The sequence below is a fragment of the Rattus norvegicus genome, chromosome 14 (assembly GCF_021556685.1).
Source record: "Rattus norvegicus strain SHRSP/BbbUtx chromosome 14, alternate assembly SHRSP_T2T, whole genome shotgun sequence".
In the NCBI taxonomy this organism is placed as follows: Eukaryota; Metazoa; Chordata; class Mammalia; order Rodentia; family Muridae; genus Rattus; species Rattus norvegicus.
This window is the reverse complement of record NC_141547.1, coordinates 107,560,480-107,586,994: the sequence shown is the minus strand read 5'-3', so window position 1 is coordinate 107,586,994 and position 26,515 is coordinate 107,560,480. Positions and strand designations below refer to the sequence as shown.

General features: G+C 36.4%; 1 protein-coding gene across 4 annotated transcripts in view; it reads right to left on the bottom strand.

Annotated features, from left to right (window-relative positions):
- Ccdc88a (coiled-coil and HOOK domain protein 88A) overlaps positions 1-26,515 on the bottom strand; it is a 154,720-nt gene that overhangs the window by 7,859 nt on the left and 120,346 nt on the right. For 2 of the 4 annotated variants that reach the window (XM_087583636.1, NM_001427796.1), the window contains 13 exon segments: positions 25,441-25,605; positions 22,800-22,961; positions 20,644-20,921; positions 20,286-20,429; positions 17,194-17,380; positions 12,711-12,856; positions 9,705-9,797; positions 9,368-9,582; positions 5,865-5,948; positions 4,695-4,898; positions 3,909-3,980; positions 2,148-2,228; positions 6-274 (listed from right to left, as the gene is read on the bottom strand). In XM_087583636.1, the coding sequence (XP_087439762.1) occupies positions 6-274; positions 2,148-2,228; positions 3,909-3,980; positions 4,695-4,898; positions 5,865-5,948; positions 9,368-9,582; positions 9,705-9,797; positions 12,711-12,856; positions 17,194-17,380; positions 20,286-20,429; positions 20,644-20,921; positions 22,800-22,961; positions 25,441-25,605 (2,100 nt within the window). 4 annotated transcript variants of the gene reach the window in all.

Here is a 26,515-nt window from a genome sequence, read left to right as displayed (position 1 = left end):
CTGACCTGTATTGAGGTAAGCTTGTTGCTTTCTTCCAAAAACTGTTGTAGAGTAACAACTTCACTTCCTGGGGAGCCAGCGTTCATCTTGTGATGGGCTTGACTGTCTACTGTTTCAGACATTTTGTGCTGGAGCATAGGGCTTGACCTGGTCTGTCTTTTCAAATACTGAACTGGACTGCTACCACTGCTAGACCAAGTCTCATGATCATGGAGCAGACTGAAATCCCCACTGCTGTGGCTTTGTGGCCTGCTTTGGATATTAGCTGCACCTGCTTTTGGAGTAAATGTGTTGAAACTTCAATAATAGAAATGAGACAATACTATGTAACATTTGTTAGCAGGTTTCTAACTATCAGTAGCCACACTGACTTTAAACTTCATTTTACACATGCTTAGGGAAGTTATATGTTACTTGTTCCTCAATCTACCAAGTGGATACCAGAGCTCCTTTTCTGGCTTGATTAAACTGACAAATATTTCAAGTTCTATTAGAGTAAAAGTGTACTTTTATCATCAAAGTCAAATCCTAAAGAGTGTTTCACATTAAACAATCATTCAATGTATTGAAGACTAAATGAATGAATAAAGCAAGTAATAAATAGCAATTCAGATTCAAATAACTGTAAAATAACTCACAACTTGAAAAAAGGATATATTTTAAATTATTACAAAATGTTAAAGCCCAAAAAATTTAAATGCAAAAAAAGCACTTGAATTTTGTCTCTATTAAGTCTCCATTCAATTACTTAATTCAAAGATTTCATACTAAATGAAAAACCCTAAAATGTCTAAAAAAAAAAAAACCCTTAAATACCATACAAAGGAAAGTTGAGTGGAGACATGAAATAATTAGACAAGTCCCATAAAAAATGAAATAGTATTTCAGATAGGGTTTCACTGTACAGCCTAGGCTGGTTTGGATCTTGATATGTAGGCAAGGCTATACTAAAATTTAGAATTCTCCTATTTCACCATTCTAAATGTTGGGATGACAAGCACATGTCTCTGTGCTTGGCTTACTCTTTCTTCAGGATCTGAATTATCTGGCTGGTTCTAATGTCCACCACTGGTATTGCTACCAGATAATCTTGAAAATCGTACTTAAGGTTTATTTATTATAGAACAGACACCAGTTCTAGAACAAAGTTCCTAAGAATGTTCACTATTCCTTAATAGGACTGAGAAACAGTAATAAACTGTAGAGTACCAGACAGAAAATGATTCAATCATAAAGAGTAAGGGATCATAGAAGAATTTGTATAAAGTTGTAATATTTTTCAGAACTAAGATTTTCTTATATTTTCAAATTAGAATTTTTCATAGCTTCAGATTTTCTAATCCAATGATTTATACAATGAAAAATCAATTCCTCTCAAAATCATGTATTTCAAATCACTGTAATAAAAAGTTATGAAATTAATTAAAAATGAGTGAGATAAATAGTATTATAATCTAAAAGCAATAGAACAAATGCATTCATTATAGCTGTACAATTTTAGAGTACAGAGAAGAGCTATGGTAGTGTTTAACAAGCCCAGAGTCTGTAAAGGCAGTAATATATTTAGAAAAATATATTACTGAAATACAAAGAAAACAATCTTGGAGTAATTCTTTATATGAGCAATGTGTATGTCCATATACTTTCTATGTGCCATACACACAAACACACACAATTGCTTCTTATACTGACAAAGTGAGCTAACAGCATTACTAAAATACAAGTAATACAAGTAATGTACATGCATCATGAAAAAAGATTTAAGACAGCGATTTAGATGTCAAGCACAAAGTGTCACTTAAATAAGGACCTATGGATACTTATTTTTATCTTATCTGTGGAATGAACTGAAACCAAAATTACTGCTCCTGATTTTACATCTGTATACACTGAACACACCTGAATCCCAATGTACAAGTGCAAGTGTTCCAGAAACTATGGCTCACATAGATGATTTGGATTTTGCACTTCATTACCAGAAAGATCATCCCATTTTCAACTTTTTCCTCTCTGGTTCTAGAGCTAAACTCAGGCAGGGCCTTGTTCATGATAGAAACAGGTGCTCTACACTGAGCTCCACTCCATTCCCCTTGTAAACAACGCTGGAAAGCAGATGGCATACGTCAACAAGTGTACCTACAGCATACCTTTGACTTCATGGAGTGAAGCGTTATTATTGCTATTGCTAGTGGATGTTCTGCCACTATCAAGGCTGGCTGGTCTTGAAGCTAAATGAAAAGATCAGGAGACAGTGCAATGAAACTTCAATCTGAGAGTACTGAGTTTTGCATTCTGGTCATAGAATGCCTTGAGGAACCATCATGCATACTTTCTCAGCCTGGGCATGCTCACAGATGGGGATCATACATATTAGAAAGCAAAAACAGTTTTACACAGTTTAGTGAGATACTCTGGAACATAGCACTTCTGGAAAAACAGTTGAAATTAAAATAGTGAGAGGTAGGAAGAAAGATCATATTTCCATCTGAATATGATTTCTAGAGATGGATACCATGATTTAATAAAATCACATGCTCGTCTAGAGGCCACCAAATGCTACACGTTAGATAAGGAAGGAACCCCTATGCTTCCGAGAGCCATAGAGTGCAGGGATGTGACCATCCTGTCTGCACTGTTAACATCACACTAACACATTATTTTTTAATTAATTTTTAAAAGGTTTTATGTGTATAAATGTTTGCCTGTGTGCATGTACGTATATGTACCATATTTGTGCCTGATGACTTCAAAATTCTGAAAAGGGCATTAGAGCGTCTGGAACTGGAGTTGTACATTGTTGTAGGCCACCATGTGGTGCTGGGAACTGACTCCAGTTCCTTTGCAAATTAACTGCTGAGCCATCTCTCTAGTCCCTAGCATCCTACATGTTAAAACATTTTTAAAAAATTATAATTATTATCATGTCTATGTACAAGAGGACAACTTTGTGGAGTTTTTTCTCCATCTATATTTACATGGATTCTGTGGGCTAAACTGAGCGTTCATGGCAAGTGCCTGTACGTGCTGAGCTATCTGGCTGGTGGCTGCTGCTGCTGCTTCTTCCTCCCCCTCCACTTCCTCCTCCTTCATTTTTATTTGTTTTATGTATCTGAGTACACTGTAGCTGTCTTCAGACACACCAGAAGAAGGCATCAGATCTCATTACAGATGGCTGTGAGCCACTATGTGGAAGAGCAGCCAATGCTCTTAACCACTGACCATTTCTTCAGCCCTTCCTTTTTTAAATTATGTGTGTATGTATGGGCTTGTGCATATGAAAGCAGTGACTGTAGAGGGTTTCAGTTCCCCTGAATTTAGAGTTATAGGCAGTTTGTTAGATAATTCATATGGATGCTGGGTACCTAACATGGGTACTCTGCAAGAGCAGTATGAACTCTTAACGTCTGAGTTATCTATTTAGCCTCATACATCTTATTCTTCTCTGTATTACGGAAGGTGTACAGCTAATGCTGCTCTATGATACTTCTTAAAAAGCTGCTTACTAATTAAGTTCTTTTTAGCATGTTATGCATTTCTTACTAGTAATAATTTTATTTGGTAAAACACGATTTTCCAAATAGGAATTAAAAAAGCTAAAATACTGTAATACTGAAAGTTTGGTTTATAATATTCATCCTTCATCAAAATAAACCCAGTGGTAAAATGCAACTATTAAAATTAATCTTTTATGACAGTGGTAGCAAAATTACCCCTAAAGATTACGTAGGCATACTTTGTAAATGACCTTAGTTAAAAGAGAATACTCAAATGAAACAAAAATATTAAACGGAAAAAATGCAGTATTAGTTTGGGAGAAATGGATGAAGCACATTCACTTATTCAGCATGAGTCTCTGCACTTCCATTCCGTATGTAATGTACACCATCCAAGTCACATTCTTCACTTACCATGAACTCTTGATCCCGTACTAGAGTCATCACTAATACCTTGTGGACTTACATCTTCAAAGGATGTAGTATCTACATGAAATAGCAAAATGGATATAAATATATTTTGTACTAAAAATTCATTATATTTATACAGAATATGAAAACTTTTTTAGTCACACACAATACATCTTGATTTAATGTATTCATAGACTCAGGCAGAAACTGGAACTAGACAAAATTAGTTCTGATGAGAATTGATTTGTTTCAGAAAACACTAGAAGCAATAAAATAATCTACCCCATGACACTGTAAAGCAAAGCAAAAACCAGTATTGTCTATGTGCTTTGGGGTTTTAAGAAAGAAACATGCCACCCCCTCCTCTTTTCCACTTTTTTTCCCTGACACAGTGTTTTTCTGTGTGGCCTTGGCTGTCCTAGAACACACTTTGTAGACCAGGCTGGCCTCAAACTCACAAAGATCTGCCTGCCTCTGCCTCCTACACACTGGGATTAAAGGTGTGCGCCATAGCCACCTGGCCGCTTTTCCACTCTTTATCTGATATTCTTCTTTATTTCATGTAACTTCATAAGTTATTTATTACACGAGGAGATCTAGAAAAGATTTTGATTATTTACATAGTATCTTAAAGGTTTGAAATAAGTTGACATTTTTCTAAAGTCAAATTTATATCATGGCTTGATAATTATTTCAGGTTGTTTGGGGGAAAAAGCACACAGGAAGTCAGATTAAAACTCCCATCGCCAATAGTTACACACCACAGTGCAAACAGCAGATGGCCTATACCTTTATTATTAACCAATTGCTTGGATCGGAAGGCTGCAGAAGAGTTGACAGTTGAAAAGTTGATGGCTGTAGTAGAGAAGGCCATAGCTCCCAATTCTTTTCTCCTTTTACCCGTGGAAATATCATCAGGGACCTCCAAATTTTCAGTACTACCTGTCCACTGTCCTCCTGCTAGGACCATGGACTGCACCAGGTCATTCATGGCTGGGATGCAAATGAAAGCAAATGAATCAGCATGGTTAATGGACGGGCTCTTCTTTCTACTTTGTATTATAAGGGATCTGCTTTTATCTATGAACTAATGCAAATGGGCCCACGACTGTAACTAATAAAGCCATTTGAGTAATGACATGCTTTCAGCTGAGTGAAATGAGGTCAAAGGCTGACTGACAAATTTCAATTCTCTTCCAATCCCCATGCCCCCAACTGCCTTCAAAGACAGAAAGGAATTTTACTATGTACAATTGCCATGCTTTTTGCTATGTTGTGAAAATGATTAGAAGCCTTCATAATGCAGCTTTGTGGTGACAAAAATGGAATGAAATAAGATGGAGAGCAATTTTACACAGTTTCATTACTGAAAATGAAAGAGTCCTTGGTCAGAGCAGGTTACTGAATAAAATCTTCATCTTTAAAAATCAAGTAAATTTACCAATAAAAAAGAACCTGAAAGAGATACTCAAAGTAACATTGTGTCATTACCCGTATCACTTCGAAAGAGAAAGCCAAGATTATTACATAAAGAATGACAAACATTTTCAAGTATTATAGGCCACTTTATTCATTTATTTATTTAATTAGGTTCATTAAGGAAATAAGTTCCTAATGCTAAAGGGTTTGTTATATTTTTCCTTAAGTAAACTTCTTTGGGGAAAAAAATCTGTCTGGCATATAAAATTAAGTTTGTTTTTGCCAGTTTTGAAAGCACTGGACCTTTACAGGTATATTGCTTGTATTACTAAACATATGCATATATATGTATGAGCAGTATACATATAATGCAAATTCAATGCCTTCTTTGAAAAAAATATTCTTTCAGCTCCTCATATTAAAGGAAGACTGCACTTTGCAAACTAGGAAATTAGTACAGTCCAGAGACAGTTAGTGAGAAATTAGTGGTGGAAGCCAGTGTAGTCATTGGAAAGAGGCTGAGCTGTCATAAAGTCTTACACATGGAACGACGGTAGCAGGCCTTCATTTTGTCTTTATCCTTCGGTCTGTTCCTCAAAAAGGGCAGTCTTTTCAGTGCAACCACTTTAATGTCAGAGCATGAGGAAAAACAGAAACAGGGAAATGAAAGAAAAAAGGGAGAAGAACAGATGGGAGTTAAATGTTGAAATTAAGGACAGGAATGAATGTTGGTCTCAGCTATGTATGCTACATTACAGCTAATGCCCTCATGCTGCTGAGGGCAGTGAAACAGGAAGCATGCACCCTGGGTCTGTAAATACTTGGAAAGCACTGAAGACAATGATGAGGAACATGTATTCTGAGAGCACTGTCAGTCCTATAAAAACAGGAACTGATTAGAATTACTCAGGGAGAAACCAAATTCCCTAGTTAAACTGTAAAAGTAAACTTTTAAAATTAGGCTATGGGCAGCTTATACTATAAAGGATGAATCCTACAAGGTTCACAGGCATCTATTTTTTTTTTTAAACATTTTAAGTTAAAGGCTTTCTTTTAAAAAAAGTTAGGAAAATCCATATCCCACTGGAGAATTTTAATAATATATATGTGTATATCTATATGTATACTTACATATAGTTAATACACATATATCAACCAAAAATTATGGTGGTGGTCAGATATTTAAAGCAAATAAATTAAAAAGAAAACCTTAATTTTTTTTTAGTCTCCTAATACTCAATTCAGGAAATACTGATTTGAACTAGAATCTAGTGCACTGTTGAGCAGCACTGTGGAATACACATTCTTTCAAAAGTCTTCCTAAAGGTTAACCAGCAGGTATATCAGGCTCATTTTCCAAAACGTATGTTGTGAGAAGGAGGAAAAAAGAATAGTTTGGTATCAGCAATAAGTGTTAGCACCAGGTTCTGAGAAAGCTAACAAAAATGAACTCCCAAACAAGCAAAATGGAAGGGAAATACAGCATTTAAAGGTATTTGGGGCCTGGAGAGATGGCTCAGCAGTTCTGAACACTGATCACTGGCAGCTCTTCCAGAGGACCCAGGTTTAACTCCAAGCACCCACAAGGCAGCTCACAACTGTAGCTCTAGTTCCAGGGTGTCAGGCACCAAGCATGCATGTGATACTATACATAAGGGCAAGCAAAACACTTATGTATGTAAAATAACATACTAAAACAACAAATTTAAAAGGGCACATATTTTGAAGGGCCCATAGGGTGGGTTTATGTAAAAAAAATGAAGCACTCCCAAAAATTTTTTGTGATTTAAAAAATTAATGCTCAAGTAGAGGAATCATTAGAATAAAAACTAAGCTATACCTTAGGATGACTTAACATAAAAATGTATACATTTAGGCAAACAACATGAAAACATATTATACACAACCTTAATAACTGTTCTTTCTCAGAAGGTTGTCATTAGCATGTAAATGATCAAATAAAGCTTTTCTCTGATAAATTGGCATCTATTGAAAGATGTGCAAGTTAAAATAGCTTTTCACTTGTTGACTCTGTGAGGAAGAGTCAAGACTTATTTAAACCTTTTAATTTGACATATCTTTTCATGCTTGGTAAACACAGCTATTCTCAATGACAAAACAGGAATGATTGAAACAGCGTGAAAATGGACACTTGGCTAAAACAAAGCTGAATGGTTGCTGCATGCACATGTCATGTGTAGATGCTTTTCTTTTTTTTCCTTTTTCTGTTTTCAGCTGTTTTCAAAGACTGCTTTACTGACATGACAGACAGACATTCCTCCAAAATGGGCAGGATAAAAAAGAACTGTAAAACTGTCAGGAATGTGGCCTTCTCATGGCAATTATGTTTGGAGACATACAATGTTCTTTTCCTGAAGCATACTTAGATTTAGGCAACATTAGTCTTGTTGAGTTTGTGTTTATTTAAAACAAAATCAAAAGTTGAACAACTGTAGGAGAGGAGAATATTGTTTCCTTCTTATTTTCATCCTGAATGTTCCAGGATGGAATAAGAAAGAATGACTTACACCTTAGACAGACAGAATGACATATAAAAAGGCTGTGTGTGTGTTTGTGTCTAAATTATATTCCTGTAACTTAAAATAATTAAGGATGCACATTACATTTTTAATAGGATGACAGTGTTTAAAGTAGAAGATAAAAATGATTTATTAGCTACCTGTAAAGGAAAACTTGATGATCTTTCCATACTAGTATTTATTAATTAGGTGGACACAAAGCTAGATGGAAAAAGATCCTATATAATAATTAATCATCCTATGTGAAACTAAAGAATGATAGTGTTTCTAGAGATTATATGTGCATCTGTACTTTTGTAATCATTGACTATCTAGGCTGCTAAAACTGTTCTGTGAAGTATATGCGCCAGGTGCAAATACTAACTCCTTTCAGATACACTTTACTCAAGGCTGTAACATTGTTATAGTTTGAGAGCTACATAGACAGGCAACCCGCGGGGGAAGCACAGGTTGCCTTTGCTTACTTTTTATTTCAAAAGAATAGTAAAGTTTGCTTGTTTGTTAAAAAGAGGGTTTTATGTAACCAGCTGGCCTTGACCTCTCCCCAGCACTGACATTACAGGTGTGCATCACCACACCTGGCTACCTGTATGTGTTCAGAACTTAGTGACACTGACAATGGTGTGATCAGAGTATACAGTTTTTCAAATATTTTATGAGAATACAAAACCAACTTTGTAGACATCTTCAAAAGCTTAATAAAGAATTGTTTTCTCTATTTCTTAAAATATGTACTTTTTGAGCCTCTTACTTTGATTTATTTTGCTAAAACACATACTAGTAAGTGAACTAAAAAGTCTATAAATTGTATCAGGCACATTTTCTGGGACCTCCGAGTCTAATAGCAAGTATCCCTCAATAACTTTTTGAGACTTCAGTTATCTTTAAATAATTCTGTAAGACCTCTTCAAATTATTTTTTTCTTTATTTCCCTAATATAACTTTGCTCCAATTTAATATTATAAAAGAATATGAGCAAAAAGCTCACTGTAAAATACCTATTTTAAGTTATAGTATTAACACAATAAAATATTTTTTAACTAATTAATTTTATTTATATGAGTACATTGTAGCTACTTCAGACACACCAGAAGAGGTCATCAGATCTCACTAGATGGTTGTTAAGTCACCATGAAGTTGCTGGGAATTGAACCTCTGAAGAGGTTCAGTGCTCTTGACTGCTGAGCCATCTCTCTAGCCCTTATTCTTATTTCTTATCTTTATAATTAATTACTCTGTGAGTATAAACAGGAAAGACTTGCTTATTTTAACAGCACATTTTAGGAGATGTAGCCAAGCTCTTCTTTGAATGTTCTTTTTATAATATTTTACCTTACTAGCACAATGATGGTTATCTGTATATCTGCATGTACACTATTGTAGTCTGCAATAACTTTTATAAACATAAAGTTAAAATATCTTTCAAACTAAAAGACTGTTGGAAATTATCTTTTAAAAGAGAACTCTAAATCAATAATCTGTTTAAGGCACTTAAGCACTCACTGCTGCTCTTCTTTGTCCCCAGGGTTTGGCCATCTTCTAAAGAGTTTGACCCTACTGAAGAGCTGTCTTGACTGTCTTGATGGGGCAGCTGAAGAAATCCTTCACTGGAGTCTGAGCGGGTGGGTGTTAGTGTTAGAGATTTCTGACGTTCCCGGTTAATATCTTTCTTGGACTTTATCAACTTTCTCATTTTTAGAGTAATCCAGTTGCCTCTCCTAATAGAATTAAAAGAATTCTTAGTCTAAAGTTCCACAATAATCCTCATAAAATTATAAGCCTTAATGATACTACAAATAATGTTTTCTTTAAAACATCCTTAAAATTCGGTTAGTGGTACCTTCTAGGAGGAGATGGGTCATAAAATTTGTATTGATCCATAATTTTTTCTTCTAATTTCTCTTTCTGTCGTCTCAATTCATTTAATTTATCACTATAAAAATGGAAATTACATTTTAGAATATGCATAATATTTTATCCAATGACTTTATGACTATTACCTTACTTCTTCCCAGAACATAAACACAGAAACCATTATTGATAAATGAGACCTAATTAAGAAGTAACAATGAGCTTCTTCCATATTTCTCCTTTAAATGTACTTAAAATAAATGAAGCAGAACTTATAAGTTTCAATTCTTCAATAGGATTTATTTGAAATCTTCTACAGTATAATTTCATCATGTTATTCTTTTCAACATTTTTTATTAAATAGATATTATACAAACACTATTTCTCTAACTTTTAGTATCTCAAACATTTTTATAATGAATTATACTTTATTAAACATAAACAAAAACTTGCATATTTATTTTTCTAACAATTACAGATACAGTAAATAATCTTGAAACCACATCTACATGCAGATAGATTTCTTTCCCTTTAGGTTGAATTACTCAAGCTTAATGTTTGAACAGCAATGGCCCTCATAAACTCATGTATTTGAATGATTAGCCCACAGAGAGTGGCTCAATTAGCAGGTGTGGTTTTGCTGGAGTAGGTGTGGCCTTGTTAGAGGAAGTGTGTTACTGTGGGGGCAGGCTTTTTCACATGCTAAAGCTGCGCCCAGTATGGTTCAAAGTCTTCTTCTGCTGCTTGCATATCAAGATGTGGAGCTCTCAGCTTCTTTGGCACCATGTCTACCTGTAAGCCACCATGATCCCTGCCATGATGATAATGGACTAAACCTCTGAAATTGTAAGCCAGCCCTAATTAAATGTTTTCTTTTATAAGAGTTGCTGTGGTCAAGACCATAAACTGACCCTGGACTCTGACCTCATAGGTAGCAATGAATATTCTAGTAAGAACACCAGTGGAAGGGGAAGCCCCTGGTCCTGCTAAGACTGAACCCCCAGTGAACTAGACTGTTGGGGGGAGGGCGGTAATGGGGGGAGGATGGGGAGGGGAACACCCATATAGAAGGGGAGTAGGAGGGGCTAGGGGAATGTTAGCCCCAAACCGGGAAAGGGAATAACAATCGAAATGTAAATAAGAAATACTCAAGTTAATAAAGAAAAAAAAAAAGAGTTGCTGTGGTCATGGTATCTCTTTATAGCAATAAAACCCTAATTAAGACACTTAACTTACATAAAGATTTAGTTCTGACATCCTTCCCTCAATGGATGAATACATTCTATTATGCACTTTCTATATTTATTTCATAATCTTAGTAGTATTTATTACATACAGAAACATCATAGATTACAGAACAAGGCTTTTAAAAAAGCATTCAATGCCAAAAATACTATTTACACAACAACTAATTATGACCACTTATAATGAGGAAGGCATGGAGTTTTTATAACAATGAATAGTTAGGTTGCTTTGCTTGTAATATAATAGTAGGTAAGAGGACATACACACACAAGTGACTATTACATAACCAAATAATAACAACCAAATGAAGTACTATGGAAATATAGCAGGCACCTATAAAAGGGAAATTATTTCTATCTTAAACATCCAATAATAAATCTTCTTGAAGACAAAGGCTATATTAAACTAGGTGTGACAATTCTTGCCTATAATCATAGCACTCAGGAAGTAGAGATAAGAGGATTACTCAGAAATTGGAAGCCAGGCTGATGTACATAATGAGTTTCAGGTCAGCGAAGGTTATACAATACCCTTGTCTTAAAAACAAGTAGTGGGGGATAGCGGGGAGAAGAAAAAAAGGGCTATATTATAGGGTTGATGAAATGGGTCAGTAGGTAAAAGCAAAGGTTCTTTCTGCCTAGCCTTAACTCTGTCAATTAACCTCAAGTTTGATTCCTGGAACCCACATGGTGGAAGGAGAAAAACACGTTGTCTTCTGAGTTCCAAATACAAGCGATAGTGAGTGCATGTCCATAGACACTAGACACAAACATAAAAATACAAGCGATAGTGAGTGCATGTCCATAGACACAAAACACAAACATAAAAAATGTGAAAATTAAACATTTAAATAGGATGAAACAGAAGATGAGAAGTCTAAAGTCTGGATACAGGCAAACAGGAGCAGGAAGGGAGCATCGGGTTAATATTTTCCTTAGGAGGAAATAAGATGCTTTAATTTCTATTACGAAGTGATATTATGGGCCAAGCATGACATTCTAGTCAACTCCGCCACTCAGGATATAGAGGCAGTAGATCTCTGTGAGTTTAAGGCCAGCTAGGGTTACACAGTGAGATCCTGTTTCAAACCAAACAACAACAACAACAACAACAACAACAACAACAACAACAACAACAACAGCAGCAGCAGCAGCACAGTAAAACCCAAAACAGAACAGAATCAACCAAACAAAACCATGAAGTGAGAGGAAATCTTCAGAGAATAGAATAGGATATATACTATAACTGGTGATGCAAAGGAGCAAATTTACAAATGGGCAAAAGGGACCTGATTCCCTCACGAATCAGCATGTTCCTGAGGGTCTCACATGGTGTTGTGAAAGTATGTTTTATGACTGGTAATAGAATCTTGAGAATGTTTAGGTCCAAAAGACTGTTCCCTGATCACCCTGAGATCTACTACTTATATAAGAAAAAAATTGCTGTTTCTCAATAGTTTGAGAATAACAGATTCTGTCTGATTGTTTAGAGCTCCAAATTCACTACCTGGCTTATTACTATAAGACTCAGTGTGTTCTCCCTCACAAATGGAAATACTAGTTGTACACAGTCCACTATAGCACCAGAAATTTGTCTTGTGCACTCATGCAGCAAGATAATTTTAAATAAGAAAATACATACTGAAATGTAAAAACACCAAGAAAAACAAGCATAGATTTTTTTCTGCCACTAGGTATAGCAGTAATATTAATGCATATTACTTTAGAATACAAAATTATTTGGTACCTACATGTATTGTCTTTGTTCAACATGAAAGAGATCCTTGCTTTCCATATTTTGTTCCAGCAGTGTTCTGTTTTGTAGCATCAGTGTCTGTATCTGATCGAGTAGATGTCGATTTTCTTCCTCTAAATTTCCTTTAAGTTGGCTGAGCAACTGTTTAGATAAAAAATTTATTTCTGAAGAAAGATTTCCATTTTACACAAATCAAGTAAGACATCTAAAACATGATTTATACTTATATACAACATACTGTATTTAAGGAAGACTTCCTTGGTCAGAACACTAAATGAGTATTTTAGCGATAATGACACTATGCTAAATTACTTGTTATAAACATGTATCTTTTTTTATAAAGGTTTTTTGTTCTTTTTTAAAAGAATTTATTTCATGTATGAGTACGCTGTTGCTGTCTTCAGATACATCAGAAGAGGGCGCCAGATCCCATTACAGATGCCTGTGAGCCACCGTGTGGTTGCTGGGAATTGAACCCAGGACCTCTGGAAGAGCAGTCAGTGCTCTTAAGCATTGAGCCATCTCTCCAGCCCTATAAACATGTATCTTAATTCTTACGAATATTGGGTCAAATATATACAGTTCCAAATCAGTGTTTTCTATCTTCAAATCTGTTCAAAAGCTACATTCAAATCTTATCTTCTATATAAATGGCTAAGAAATAAATGCTTAACAGGTTAGTTAAAGCTCAAGTCAATACAATGCGGAGAGCCCTGATCCTACCAATATTGCTCCAAGGATTAATTAACTTAGGTAAAGAACCTAGTTCTAACACTAGAACCATCCTCCTTCCAAGCAATGTTTTCAAGTAAGCTTAAAAGTCTGTGAATAGTTTGGATTGGCTTGATCAAAGACAGTAAAATAATTTAATCAATGATTGGTACTGTGGTGATTTAAATAAAAATGGCCCCAATAGGCCCATAGGGAGTGGCATTATTAGGAAGTCTGACATTGTTCAAGGAAGTAGGTCACAGAGGTAGGTCTCAGAAGCTGCTCAGCCAATGTTGATACCACTTCCTGCTGCCTGTACATCCAAATGTAGAACTCTCAGCTACCTCTCCAGCACCATGCCACTCCCATTAAATGCTGCTGTCATACTGTCTTTTTACAGCAACAAAACTAACCAAGACAGGTACTAACAGTTACTTTCAGCTTTTTGTTAAAAGTCAGCAAAAATTGGAAACATACCAATTTGATTTGATATGCCAAAGTGTACAAAACTCAAAGGAATTATTGTTAAAAGCTATCTTTTCTTTTAGGGTAGATTTATGAGCCTCCAGATCAGGATTCAACAGATCTAGAATGAAGCCTAGAGATCTGTATTAGAAGGAACAATAACAAACAAGTTTTTGTTACAAACAAACAAACAAACAAACAAACAAGTAGTTACATAATAACTACTATGCCTCCTACCTACAGGGGAAAAGTAAATATTTAAAATGTTCTCAAATGGTACCAGGAAGAATGCTACTTATGAATATACATAAACATGTAGTTACAACAACTGTCAATATTATATCATGTTTTGTCCATTTACAATTATAAAATTAAAATACGGTAAACTTGTCAAAAAAAAAAAGAGTGCATTTATTTTTTTTTCTATCTGAAATTTTGCTTTTTTTTCCCCCTTTTAAAATTTTTTTTTATTTTTCTTGGATACTTATATTTCTCTATGTACTTATATTTCAAATGTTATTCCCTTCCCTCCCCTCTCCCATACCCTCTCTCCTTTCTTCTATGAGAATGCTTCCACTCCCACCCACCCACTCCAACCTCAATACCCTGTCATTACCCTATACTGGGGAAACAAGCCTTCACAGGACCAAGGGCTTTTCCTCCCATTGATGCTGGACAATGTCATCCTCTGTTACCTATGTGGCTGGAGACATGCGTCCCCTCCATGTGTACTCAATGGTTGGTGGTTTAGTCCCTGGGAGCTCTGGTGGGGTCTAGTTGGTTGATATTGTTGTTCTTCCTCTGGTATTGTAAACCCCCTTAAGCTCCTTTAGTCCATTCTCTAACTCTTTCATTGGGGTCCCTCTTGTTCAGTTCAATGGTTAGCTGCAAGTACCCTTATCTGTATCAGTAGGGCTCTGGCAGAGTCTCTCAGGAGACACCCATATCTGGCTCCTGTCAGCAAGCGCTTCTTGGCATCAGCGACTGTGACTGTGTTTGGTGGCTGCATGTGGGATGAATCCCCAGGTGGGGCAGTCTCTAAACATCTAAGCTTCAAATGCAAGGGCCCCACATTCATAAAAGAAACCTTACTAAAGCTCAAAGCACACATTGCATCTCACACAATAATAGCTGGTGACTTCAACACCCCACTCTCATCAATGGACAGATCATGGAAATAGAAACTAAACAGAGACACAGTGAGACTAACAGAAGTTATGAACCAAAGGGATTTAACAGACATTTATAAAACATTTCATCCTAAAACAAAAGAATATACCTTCTTCTCAGCAACTCATGGTTGCTTCTCAAAAATTGACCATATAATTGTTCACAAAACAGGCCTCCTTAAAGGCTTTGTTTTTAAGACAGGGACTCAGGTAGCCCCAGGCCCAGCACTGTGTGTGTTTTCACTCTGTACTTGGATCTGCTAGAAAATGGGAAGTTACAGAAAACAAAGAAGAGAGAGTGCAGAAGACCATAAACGAAACTGCCCTACAAGTCTCTTCCAACTAAAGATTCAGAAGTGAACCCTTGGGCTTCATTTTTCATGGTATATCAGCACCTTCTCAGCCTAACCACACACTTTTGAACAACAACAACAACAACAAAAAAACCCAGTTACTACCAGTTATGACAAAAAATACATAGTCAGAAAAGAGAAAAAAATTAAGTATATACATAATTCAGTCAACTATCACAGGTAATGTGTTTAGGTAACCCGTGCCCATACCAAGAAACAGAGCATTAACTGTACTTCATAAACACTTTTGCCCTGCCTCTAGTTACCATTCTTAGGTTACTTCTCAATCCTATCCTTTTATATCTCTACCCTCTCCAAATTTTATATATTTCACACCTAACCAAGTACTAGTATTTGATTCAAATTCCGACAATCGGCCGGCATCCTCTCTAATCTTTGCTGAGTAGCCTTCCAGATCATGTGTTATCTTACCAAACTCACTTCAGCTGTCTCATTTCTTAGAACTCCTAGTTCAATTTCTCACCAGTCCTGAGAAATTGGTCTATTTATCTAAACCAGTATTTCAACTTCAGGTTCTCTGAAGGTTCATTTTTGATGACTCTCAGAGACCCGGATTTTGTATATCCAAATCAAGTCAGTCTTCCTAGTAGAAATGCTACTTGTTTGCAGTGTATCCTGTGTTCTCTCAGAGCTACCAGTAAACAATCCCTCATAACCACTGCCCACCCTGGATCAAAAGGAAAAAGAAGTAAACATGTGAAACTTTTCAAATGGTGTAGAAAATCAGGAAGAATGGCTATTTATTCTGTATGTATGTGTGTGTACACACACACATCTTCAAGCAGCAACTATCAACATTGTACATGTTTGCTAAATTAATATTATGTGGCAGATTTGTAGAAAAATGGGGGCTGGAAAGATGGCTCAAGAGATCAACAGAGTCCAGGTTTGATTTCTAAAACCCAACTGGTCCTTCACAACTATCTGTAACTTCAGTACCAGGCAATTTCATGTCTTCTGGACTCTGTAGGCACCACATATATAAGGCAAAGCTCCCACACACCTAAAATAATAAATAAAAACTGCACTTGATTCTCTTTTCTTTCTCCACCCTCTTGTAATGAATGACCTTTCTGCTCCAAATCAAGTCAGTGTGAAAGAGGAAGGAGAAGAGAACAGCAAAACAGAGAAACTACAAGGTAAAGAATGCTCCCACAGCCAACTACTACACAAGGGCAAGATTTCTCTTTAATAAAGCTACCTTGATTTTCTATATGCAATTCTTTGAGTTCTAGAGTCCTAAAATACGTTTTTTTTCCATTTTTACCCAAATGTTTTGCTGTTTCTTAAGGACTTATTTGGTATCATGTTCCTTACTCTATCTTTCCAGAAGAATCATATATATATATATATATATGTATATATGTATGTATATATATATATATATATATATGTTTAGACTTTTACAAATCATAGCTAGAATGAATGCCTTGAACCTTCTGAGCTCTGTTGGGTATTTCAGTGTATATGCTTACAAACTAATGTTCCCTCCTACTCATTTATAATTTCATGCTGCAAGTTCGAAGACAGTTTTAAATAAACAAAACACATCTGGACATATAAGTTTAAATGACTAATGACAAAGAATGAAATAAATATAGTTTTTCTTAATTACTAGCGATTTTCAATTGTATGTTACCAATTCTTTCACGTACACCAGTGATTCTCTCACCCAGGCTGCCGCTGTGCTATGAACCCTTACTTTTAGGCATGTCTTCATCTAAAGGGAGAAACAATGATTACGTCTGTTGGCACTCACCTCACACTGGTTATTGAGCTTGGTAGATGTGATATCCAGCTGCTGATACTGCTCCTTTAGCTTTGAAAATTCAGCTTCTAATCTTGTTTGTTCCAATTTAGAATTATTTAGAACACTTTTCAAATTTTTATGGTCCGTTTGTAAAATTTCAGTCTCTTTTAAAAGCTGACTGTATGTATGATTTAACCTACAATTAGAAATCATTAAGAAGTATTTCAATAGTTTTCACAATGTGAAAATTCTGTTAATATCATTCAGACATATTTAGAGAATATAAAATTATTTTGCTGGTCTCTAATAATCAGTTTTTCTACAAAAATTATATTTAATTAAAAGGAAAAAGAAAAAACAACCAATTAAATTATGATTTCATGGTGTGGTGGTCTGAATAGGCTTGGTCCAGGGAATGGCACTATTGGGAGTAGGTGTGTCACTGTGGGAGTGGGCTTTGAGACTCTCTTCCTAGATGGCAGGAAGGCAGTCTGCTCCTAGCTTCCTTTTGATGAACATGTAGAACTCTGAGTTCCTTCTCCAGCTGCCATGCTCCTGCCTTGATAATGGACTGAACCTTCGAAACTATAAGCCAGCCTCAATTAAATGCTGTCCTTATAAGAGCTGCTTTGGTCATGGTGTCTGTTCATAGCAATGGAAACCCTAACAGACACATGGAAATTTCAGATTCTAAATTAAATATAAATAAAGATCAGATTAAGTGAATCAATCAACCCAGTATTAAGTACTATACCGATACCTGGCTAAAATTTGAGAAACATGGCTATCAGACAAATTATACATATGCAGCTTTTGCAGTTGTTGTAAATTATTTATGAAACCCCCACTTACTACTTGGTAAAAATCAAACTATAGCTATTTCTCTTTCTTCTCACACTTTACTTTCAAAACAAGGCTTAACTGATCTTCAAGGACAGAGTTTGAGACATTTTTTTTTTAAACCAGAGAGAAAATAGGACATCATAGGTCACATGCACTCCTTTCCCTCTACCCCACTAAATTCAAAATATTAACTTTTTAAAATTTAGGAGCTGTCATGCCACAGGTAGTTGGCTAGATCTGGCCCATTAAACTGAATGTAATCTGCCAAGTTTATCTTATACTACAAAAGAAACACAGTAAACACAGCAAACTCTTGTCTAGGTGGTCTTTGTTATAATATCTAATATAGTTTATTCAATTCATTCCTCAAAGAATTCAACTCAACTTACAACAATTCTAAACAATCAAATCTTTTTTTTTTTTTAAATCAAGAAAAATGAAATGTTGGGGATTTAGCTCAGTGGTAGAGTGCTTGCCTAGCAAACGCAAGGCCCTGGGTTCAGTCCCCAGCTCCAGAAAAAAAAAAAAAAGTGAAAAACTGGAAAATGCCTCACATTATCTGGCAAATGTACTTCCAATAGGTAGAAGAAATCCAGGGACAAAAGCATCATCACTCATACAAGTAACTTCTATGTTAACATCTATGCCAGTAAAAAAATGTCTCATTCATTACTTCACAAGGAATGGCTATCAGAGAGAGACAGTGCATAGAGTCGTCTAACTTATCACAAATGCTAAAATGAGTTAGTGAAATGGCTGTCAGTAAAGTGAGCCAATCAATAACCTGGTTTTAACTTGAGAACTCTTGCTTCGTTAACTTAGGTATAAGAGCATTAAAGTATGATTTTCAGTCAACCTTGGCCCTCCACATATACTCCTACATAAGCATCTTGCTCATGCAAACATGCACATACAACATGCACATCATACTGTGCGCATGTGCATACACACACACACACACACACACACACACACACACACACACAAGCAATGGAAAAAATGATGAAGATCAGGATAAGACATTTGAGGTCAACATCTTACTTCCATGCTCACACACATTCGCACACAAACACCTATATCTCCACATATTCACTCAACCCAAAAGCCAGCTAAAAAACAAGTGTTAAAATAAGTTCTCTATTTTTAAAAAATTTGTCCTTTAAAACAAGAGTGCCAAATTAATGCAGTGAACAGAAGAGGCAAAGACAACATAGTCTAAGAAAGAAACTTTGTGATTAGAGAAAATTTAATTATCTGTGATTAAACAGACAATTTAGAATGACTGGTTTTCAGATAAGACCATATGTACATGTGTGCACATATGTGTAAACAGCTCTTGCTTTCGACTGTAGTAAGCTTAATTACTAAAGCTTTTCTTATCATAGAAAATAGACATTGACAAATAAATGCTGACCAGAGACAGAGAGAACACTGTACTTGAGATCGCTTACTCCCAGCCTGGGACATTATTATGGTCAGACTCATTGGCCAAGTTGTTCTGCAGGCTCCATAGAAATGTACAATTTGATGCCTGGGAAGCCCAAATGAAGTCCATGAATTATTCCAGCTATTTTTAAAATTTCAGCAATGGTCAGCTACTAGATGAGACCTTTATAGCAAATATCTTCTCCAAAGTTTGGTATGTAATAAAATAACCCTTCTTTTCTGTTCTACAACTTGACACAATATAGTCTTCAAGTGCTTGTACTATCCATGCAGCATCCTCTTTATAAACCATAGTCTATTTAGCATTGGATTGTGCTTACTGAATTCAACATCTTCAGAACAGAATATTTAGTTAAATAACTTTAGAAAACTAAATTCAGAACTGCAGAGTAGCAACAGGAAGATGGCTCTAGTGATTTAGGGCCTTTTAGAAAAGAAAAGGGCGTGATAGTTAAGAAGTTGACTTGTGGGTTGGGGATTTAGCTCAGTGGTAGAGCGCTTGCCTAGGAAGCGCAAGGCCCTGGGTTCGGTCCCCAGCTCCGAAAAAAAAAAAGAACCAAAAAAAAAAAAAAAAGAAGTTGACTTGTGTACACATGCACCTGTACACATGAACATGCATAGAAACACGTACACTGGGCTGGAAAGATGGCCCAGTCAATGAAACGTCTGCTTCTAAAAAACAAAACAGCCTAAGAGTGATTCCCTGTTAAGTCTAAAGTGTGGATGCTCTCACACACAGACACACTTCTCTCTTCTTCCCTCTAGAGATAAGGGATGAAAAGTAAAATACATGAATGAATAAGCATCATTACCTATCATTGTCTCCACAAAGCTTCTTGTACTCTGCGGCTACCATTTCATGGTTTTTGCTTTCAAGCAGCATTTTTTCCTGTTCCACTTTGATCATTTTTTCCAAATCTTCCAATTGTCCTTTCTGTTTTAATAACTGATTGTAACTGGGAGGGGGAAGGAGTTAGGTATTTGGTTTATAATAGTTCTAACAAATAAAATGTTTTAGAAAAGTAAGAAATGAGTAATTTCTTAACAAACATCACATGTAAATTTAATGAATTCCTTCAATAAATTATCTCTTAGATGGGTCTAATATAGAACATTTATTATTCTATCCAAACAATTTGTTTTAAATTAACACAGTAAGATAAAAGTTACCGGTCTTCAAGGTCTTTATGTTCCACCTCAAGATTTTTGTGAGCAGACTTTAGGGTGCCATGTTTAGAGATCAGAGACTCATACTCTGAAGCTTGCCGTTCATGAAGAAGTTCCAGCTTCTCATGATCTTTTATCAGAGCATCATAAAGAGACTTCAAATCTTCTCGTTCTTTCATTATAGATTCATTTTCATTTTCTAAGGAAGACTGCTGGATTAGAAGCTGTGCATTCTGGTTCATAAGCGAAGTACTTTGTGAATTAAGGGTAGAATTTTCAACCTGTAAGAATGTGTCTATTATTAACAGGCTTAGGAAAAGGTTGCCAGAGACGGTGGTGCATGCCTTTGATCCCAGCATTTAAAAAGAGGCAGGCATATCTCTAGGAATTCAAATTACTAAGTGAGCACGTGAGAGTGAGAGCAAGAGAGAGTTCATGTCTGTGGTGGAGGAGTGTGCAAGCAGAGGACGACTTGCCAGGCTCACTTCCATTCTTGTAAGGTACTGACTGCCAGGACTCAATTCCAGTCACCAAGCCCAGCAGCAAGCATCCTGGACTGCTGGTTGGCTTCTTGCTACCCCTAATTTTTTTTGTTTAAAAAACAACCAACCAACCAAACAAACAAACAAATAACCCAGGGTCTCTTGTCTCTTCCTAGCCTAGAACTTCAACGAGGCAACACTGGCTAGTAAGTGAGCTGCAGGGATTCACCTGTCTGTGCTCCTCAGGGTTGGAGTCATAGGCTTCTGCCACCATGACTGGTTTCTTTCTTTTTTTTTTTTTTTTTTTTGGTTCTTGTTTTTTCGGAGCTGGGGATCGAACCCAGGGCCTTGCGCTTCCTAGGCAAGCGCTCTACCACTGAGCTAAATCCCCAACCCCGACTGGTTTCTTTTGTGACCAGACTGAACTCAGGTCCTTCTTCTTGGTATTGACTGAGCTAGTTATATCCCCAATCCACGTGTTGCTCTTTTTTTTTTTTTTTTTAAAGATTTATTCATTTATTATATATAAGTACACTGTAGATGTTTTCAGATACACCAGAAGAGGGCATCAGATCTCTTTACAGATGGTTATGAGCCACCATGTGGTTGCTGGGAATTGAACTCAGGACCTCTGGAAGAGTAGTCGGGTGCTCTTAACCGCTGAGCCATCTCTCCAGCCTCGTGTTGCTCTTTTTTAACCAAAAGTTATAATGCTAACTTGAATAAGCTCTAATTAAATCACTGTAGATATATTCATAATTATATAATTGGATTTTAGCTTCCCAAAGAATTGTTACCTGTTTAACTATTTTTATACCTGAAAAACTATTTTTGGAAGATCTCTCTGGAGTCTAAATTAGAATTTACTTTGCCACTTGGGAAAAAAAATAAAAACCTTAAAAGGAGGAATCAGTTTCTTCTCTTCCTTCCACCTGGATTGTTCTGTATGAACTGGCACTGGCATTGCTAAGTTGAAGACGATGCTTTGGATGGCATCAAATGATGTCAGCAAACTCTAAAGGCAACATTTCTATGTTGTATGCATTTCTTTCTCTTTTTTAAAATTTTAGTTTTTACATCCTACTCACTGCCCACCTCCTGGTCACCCTTTTCCATTATCCTGTCCACCCAATCCTCCTTCCCCTTCTCTGAGTGGGTACTCCCCACCTCCAAGTATACCCCTACCCTGGCACTTCAAGTCTCTGCAAGGCTAGGTGCTTCCTCTGCCACTGAGGCCAGACAAGGCAGCCAGGCTGGGGGAACATATCCCACGTACAGGCAACAGCTTTTGGGACAGGCCTGCTCTAGTTGTTCGACCAAGTGCATGCATTTCAATAATTAAACTCCTAAGAATGTTTTAAGAATGACATATAAAATTTTGTGTCATGGTTATACTCTAAAACAAGGGGTTTGTATCCAACTAATTAGGTATCAACTTGTTGAAAAGATAAAAAGATTCAAAGCTAAGTAGATCATCTTCACTTCTAGTGAATTTAACAATTTATATAGGCTTTGATATTTAAAAAATGTGTTCACATTAAGAGTGTGACATAGGAGAAAATGAAAATATTTCAATTATTAAATTCTGGGGAACTAAGGACCAGTGTTTACATGTCTAGCCTCCCTTACTATGACAGTATATAATTAAAAGTATATAATTAAAGTGTTTGGTACAACCTGAAGTTTGGCATTCTGTGTCTGAAGAGTGGTATTCTGCTCCTGTAATGACACTGTCTGCCTCTGCAGTGCAAGAATCTGAGCCTGCAAATTATTATTTTGTGTCTCAAGTTGCTTCAGTTGAGTTTTCAGCGCCTGCTTCTCTGCTTGCAGCGTAGCATTCTTAAAACAAGAAAGAGATACCACACTTATTAAAAATAATTGTTAAATATTTTCTTTAACAGATAATGGTGTTTAATAAAATGATCTTAATCTTAAAAAAGAAAATCTTACCCCCTCAATCAAAAGTTGCAAATATTTAATCCATAAAAAAGACTACAATACTGCTATAACCTTAAAATACTATGTGTCTGTGTTCTGTCTGCTTTAGAACATCCTGAAATAAAATACTTTCTTCTAGTGCTGAAGGTACAGGTTAGTGGTAAAATGCTTTCCGAGGTTGTAGCAATTAAAAAGGTGTACTTTTTCAATGTACACATAGGTGAGTGGTGATTCTGGATACGGGAGAAAAAATATGTATTTTCAAAACAACATTTGAAAGAGAAGCAAAATAACACAAATAATTTAGTCCATAAGAGATCTAACGGATATTACATTTTTGTTTGTTTTTTGCCTTTGTTTTTCAAAGTATAAAACTAAGACTCTACTTCAACTATGAAGACTTGAAGTTTATCTATAAATTTTATCATTTTCAATTTTCCAGTATATACAGCTATATTTTCATCTTATAGTTAAATGGGTGAATTACTACATTAGTTAAGGGCATAATTTTTACACATTCAAGATTAACTACTTATACATTAAGTTTCATCTAAATTAGTATTAAGTTTGTACTAAAAAGCATAGGTAAATAACAGAAATAAAACTTCATTAAAAAAACTCTAATTAGGCTACTTTGTATATAGTATTGACTGACTAGAAAAACGATACAAATGAATCACAATAATTTGTTGTATCTTTAATAGGAGACAAAGATATCTTTATTTTTATATTAAACAAACAACACAACAATGTATAAAGCAGAGGTTGCGATTTGACCCCATAAAAAAAAAATCAAAACCGAGGAAGCAAGTTGTAAAAACAGCCCAAATATCAGCAATTGGGAGACACAAGAGGAGGAAGTTTCAAGTCAGTCTGAGCTACAAGCGGAGAACTTGTCTCAAACAACAAAAATAGCAACTAGTAAACACACAGAGAAGCTAAGATAGATAATTATTCTGTACTCTTTAAAATTCATATGTTGAAAGGGTGAAAAACCATGGAATACTGCCTTGTTCAAACACATATACAGATGCTGTTTTGATACAGGGTATCATATAGTCCAGACTGGTCTTGAACTTACCATGTACATAGTCAAGCCATTCAGATACACTGTAATGGTTAAAACTGAATGTCAAGTTGACAGGATCGACAGTGTAGAAGATAAAACACTGGGCATATCTATGAGGGAATTCTAGACTGGGTTAGCTGATGTGTGTAGCACATGGCATGGATTGGCTGGTGTACAAAACTGAATAAGGATGAGAAGGGGTGCTGGGCAACACCATTTCTGTGCTTTCTGACTTGCAGATGCAATCTGAGTGCTCCTTTGTCATCACTTCCCTGCCTTAATGGACTGCCCTTGAACTGTGAACCTATCTTTCCCTTACAAGTTGCTTCTGACAAGTGCCTTTGTAACTAATAGAGAATATTGTTATGAAGAACTGAGACTGTTGTGATAATCTGGTTATATAGTCCTCAGGCCTTTGGAATTAGAATCCAAGAATATTATGGATGAATTTGGAACTTTGAAAAGTGCTAGGATAGCATAGGCCAGGGCCCATCAGGTTGGATTTTGGGAAGCCAAAGACACTGGAAAAAATATCTATGGAGAAGTAGGATAGGGGCTGTTTGCATTTTATTGTGGTTACAACCTGGTTACATCCCACCCGTACACTGGAACACTGAAAATCATGGACTAAGTACTTTGGTAGAGGAAATCTCACAAGATAGCAATCACAGTGTGTCATGGTTACTGCGCACGCATTTTATTCTGTATACAGTGAGAAAGAAAAACAAGCACAACAAAAAGATACAAAAAAGGGGCTGGCAACAACGAGAGGGTGTAAAGTTATAGGCAAGACCATATTTGGAACCATTAAAGATAAGTCCTGTGCTTTTTACTGGGACATCAGAGGTGACCTGAGTACCAAACTCCACCCATCAGACCCCATTTTGTGAAAATTGATAATGATTTCCAAGGAGAGAGCTTAAATGTGAATACCACTGAAGGGGTTCCCTGGGTAAAACAAGAAAACAAAACAAAACAAAACAACAAACAAGGAAAGAAGTCTTTCCCCCACGTCAGCCTGGAAGGCATACAAAAGCTAAGCATAATCCTGCGGGTTACACTTTAAGCTGTATAGCACCAGAACTTGTCGGCATATCCACATGGTACTGGTTTTGCAGGCAGGCAAGCTGGGTGGAAGTGCTAGGTTTGTGATTGACTTGTAAGAAGGCAAAGAGCAAAGCATCCTAAATCTAGATCCGCCTTTTTTACATGATAAACTAGACAAGGAAGTATAAAATAAAGTTATCAAAGATAAATATATTCTTTATTTTTTGAAGAATTTTGTTTGTACTAAAATTTTTAAATACTTACATTTCTTTCTACTTCAATTAACCTGTCTTTGACTTTCAGGAGCTCTCGAGTTGCTTCTTGACTTTCCCGCCCCCACTTGTCGTCTTCCCCAGAGATTGGAAGGGAACTCTGCACCATCCTCTCCTCATCTTGTCTCTGTTTGAGAGCTTCATAATTTTTTTTCACCTGAAATTGTTTAAAATATTTTAATGGAAAGAAAAAAAATCACTCAGATTTCTCTATTTCTCAGTTACTTTGGGTCTGTATTAGCCCAGTGATTATGATATTGTATTTTTTTTTCTTTTTTTTCGGAGCTGGGGACCGAACCCAGGGCCTTGCGCTTGCTAGGCAAGCGCTCTACCACTGAGCTAAACCCCCAACCCCATGATATTGTATTTAAAGTGGGATAAATGTGTGATTACCATTAATGTGATCAAAAGCTCTGTGAAACGCAAATTTGGGGGCTGGAGAAAGTTCAGTATACTTTGCTATTGTTTGTAATGAAAATGACGGATGATCAAAATGTGAATGCTTCACTCCTCCTTTAAATGAGGAAAAAGAATACCCTTGGCAGGGAAGGGAGAGGCAAAGATTAAAACAGAGACTGAAGGAACACCCATTCAGAGCCTGCCCCACATGTGGCCCATACATATACAGCCACCCAATTAGACAAGATGGATGAAGCAAAGAAGTGCAGACCGACAGGAGCCGGATGTAGATCGCTCCTGAGAGACACAGCCAGAATACAGCAAATACAGAGGCGAATGCCAGCAGCAAACCACTGAACTGAGAATAGGTCCCCCGTTGAAGGAATCAGAGAAAGAACTGGAAGAGCTTGAAGGTGCTCGAGACCCCAAAAGTACAACAATGTCAAGCAACCAGAGCTTCCAGGGACTAAGCCACTACCTAAAGACTATACATGGACTGACCCTGGACTCTGACCCCATAGGTAGCAATGAATATCCTAGTAAGAGCACCAGTGGAAGGGGAAGCCCTGGGTCCTGCTAAGACTGAACCCCCAGTGAACTAGACTATGGGGGGAGGGCGGCAATGGGGGGAGGGTTGGGAGGGGAACACCCATAAGGAAGGGGAGGGG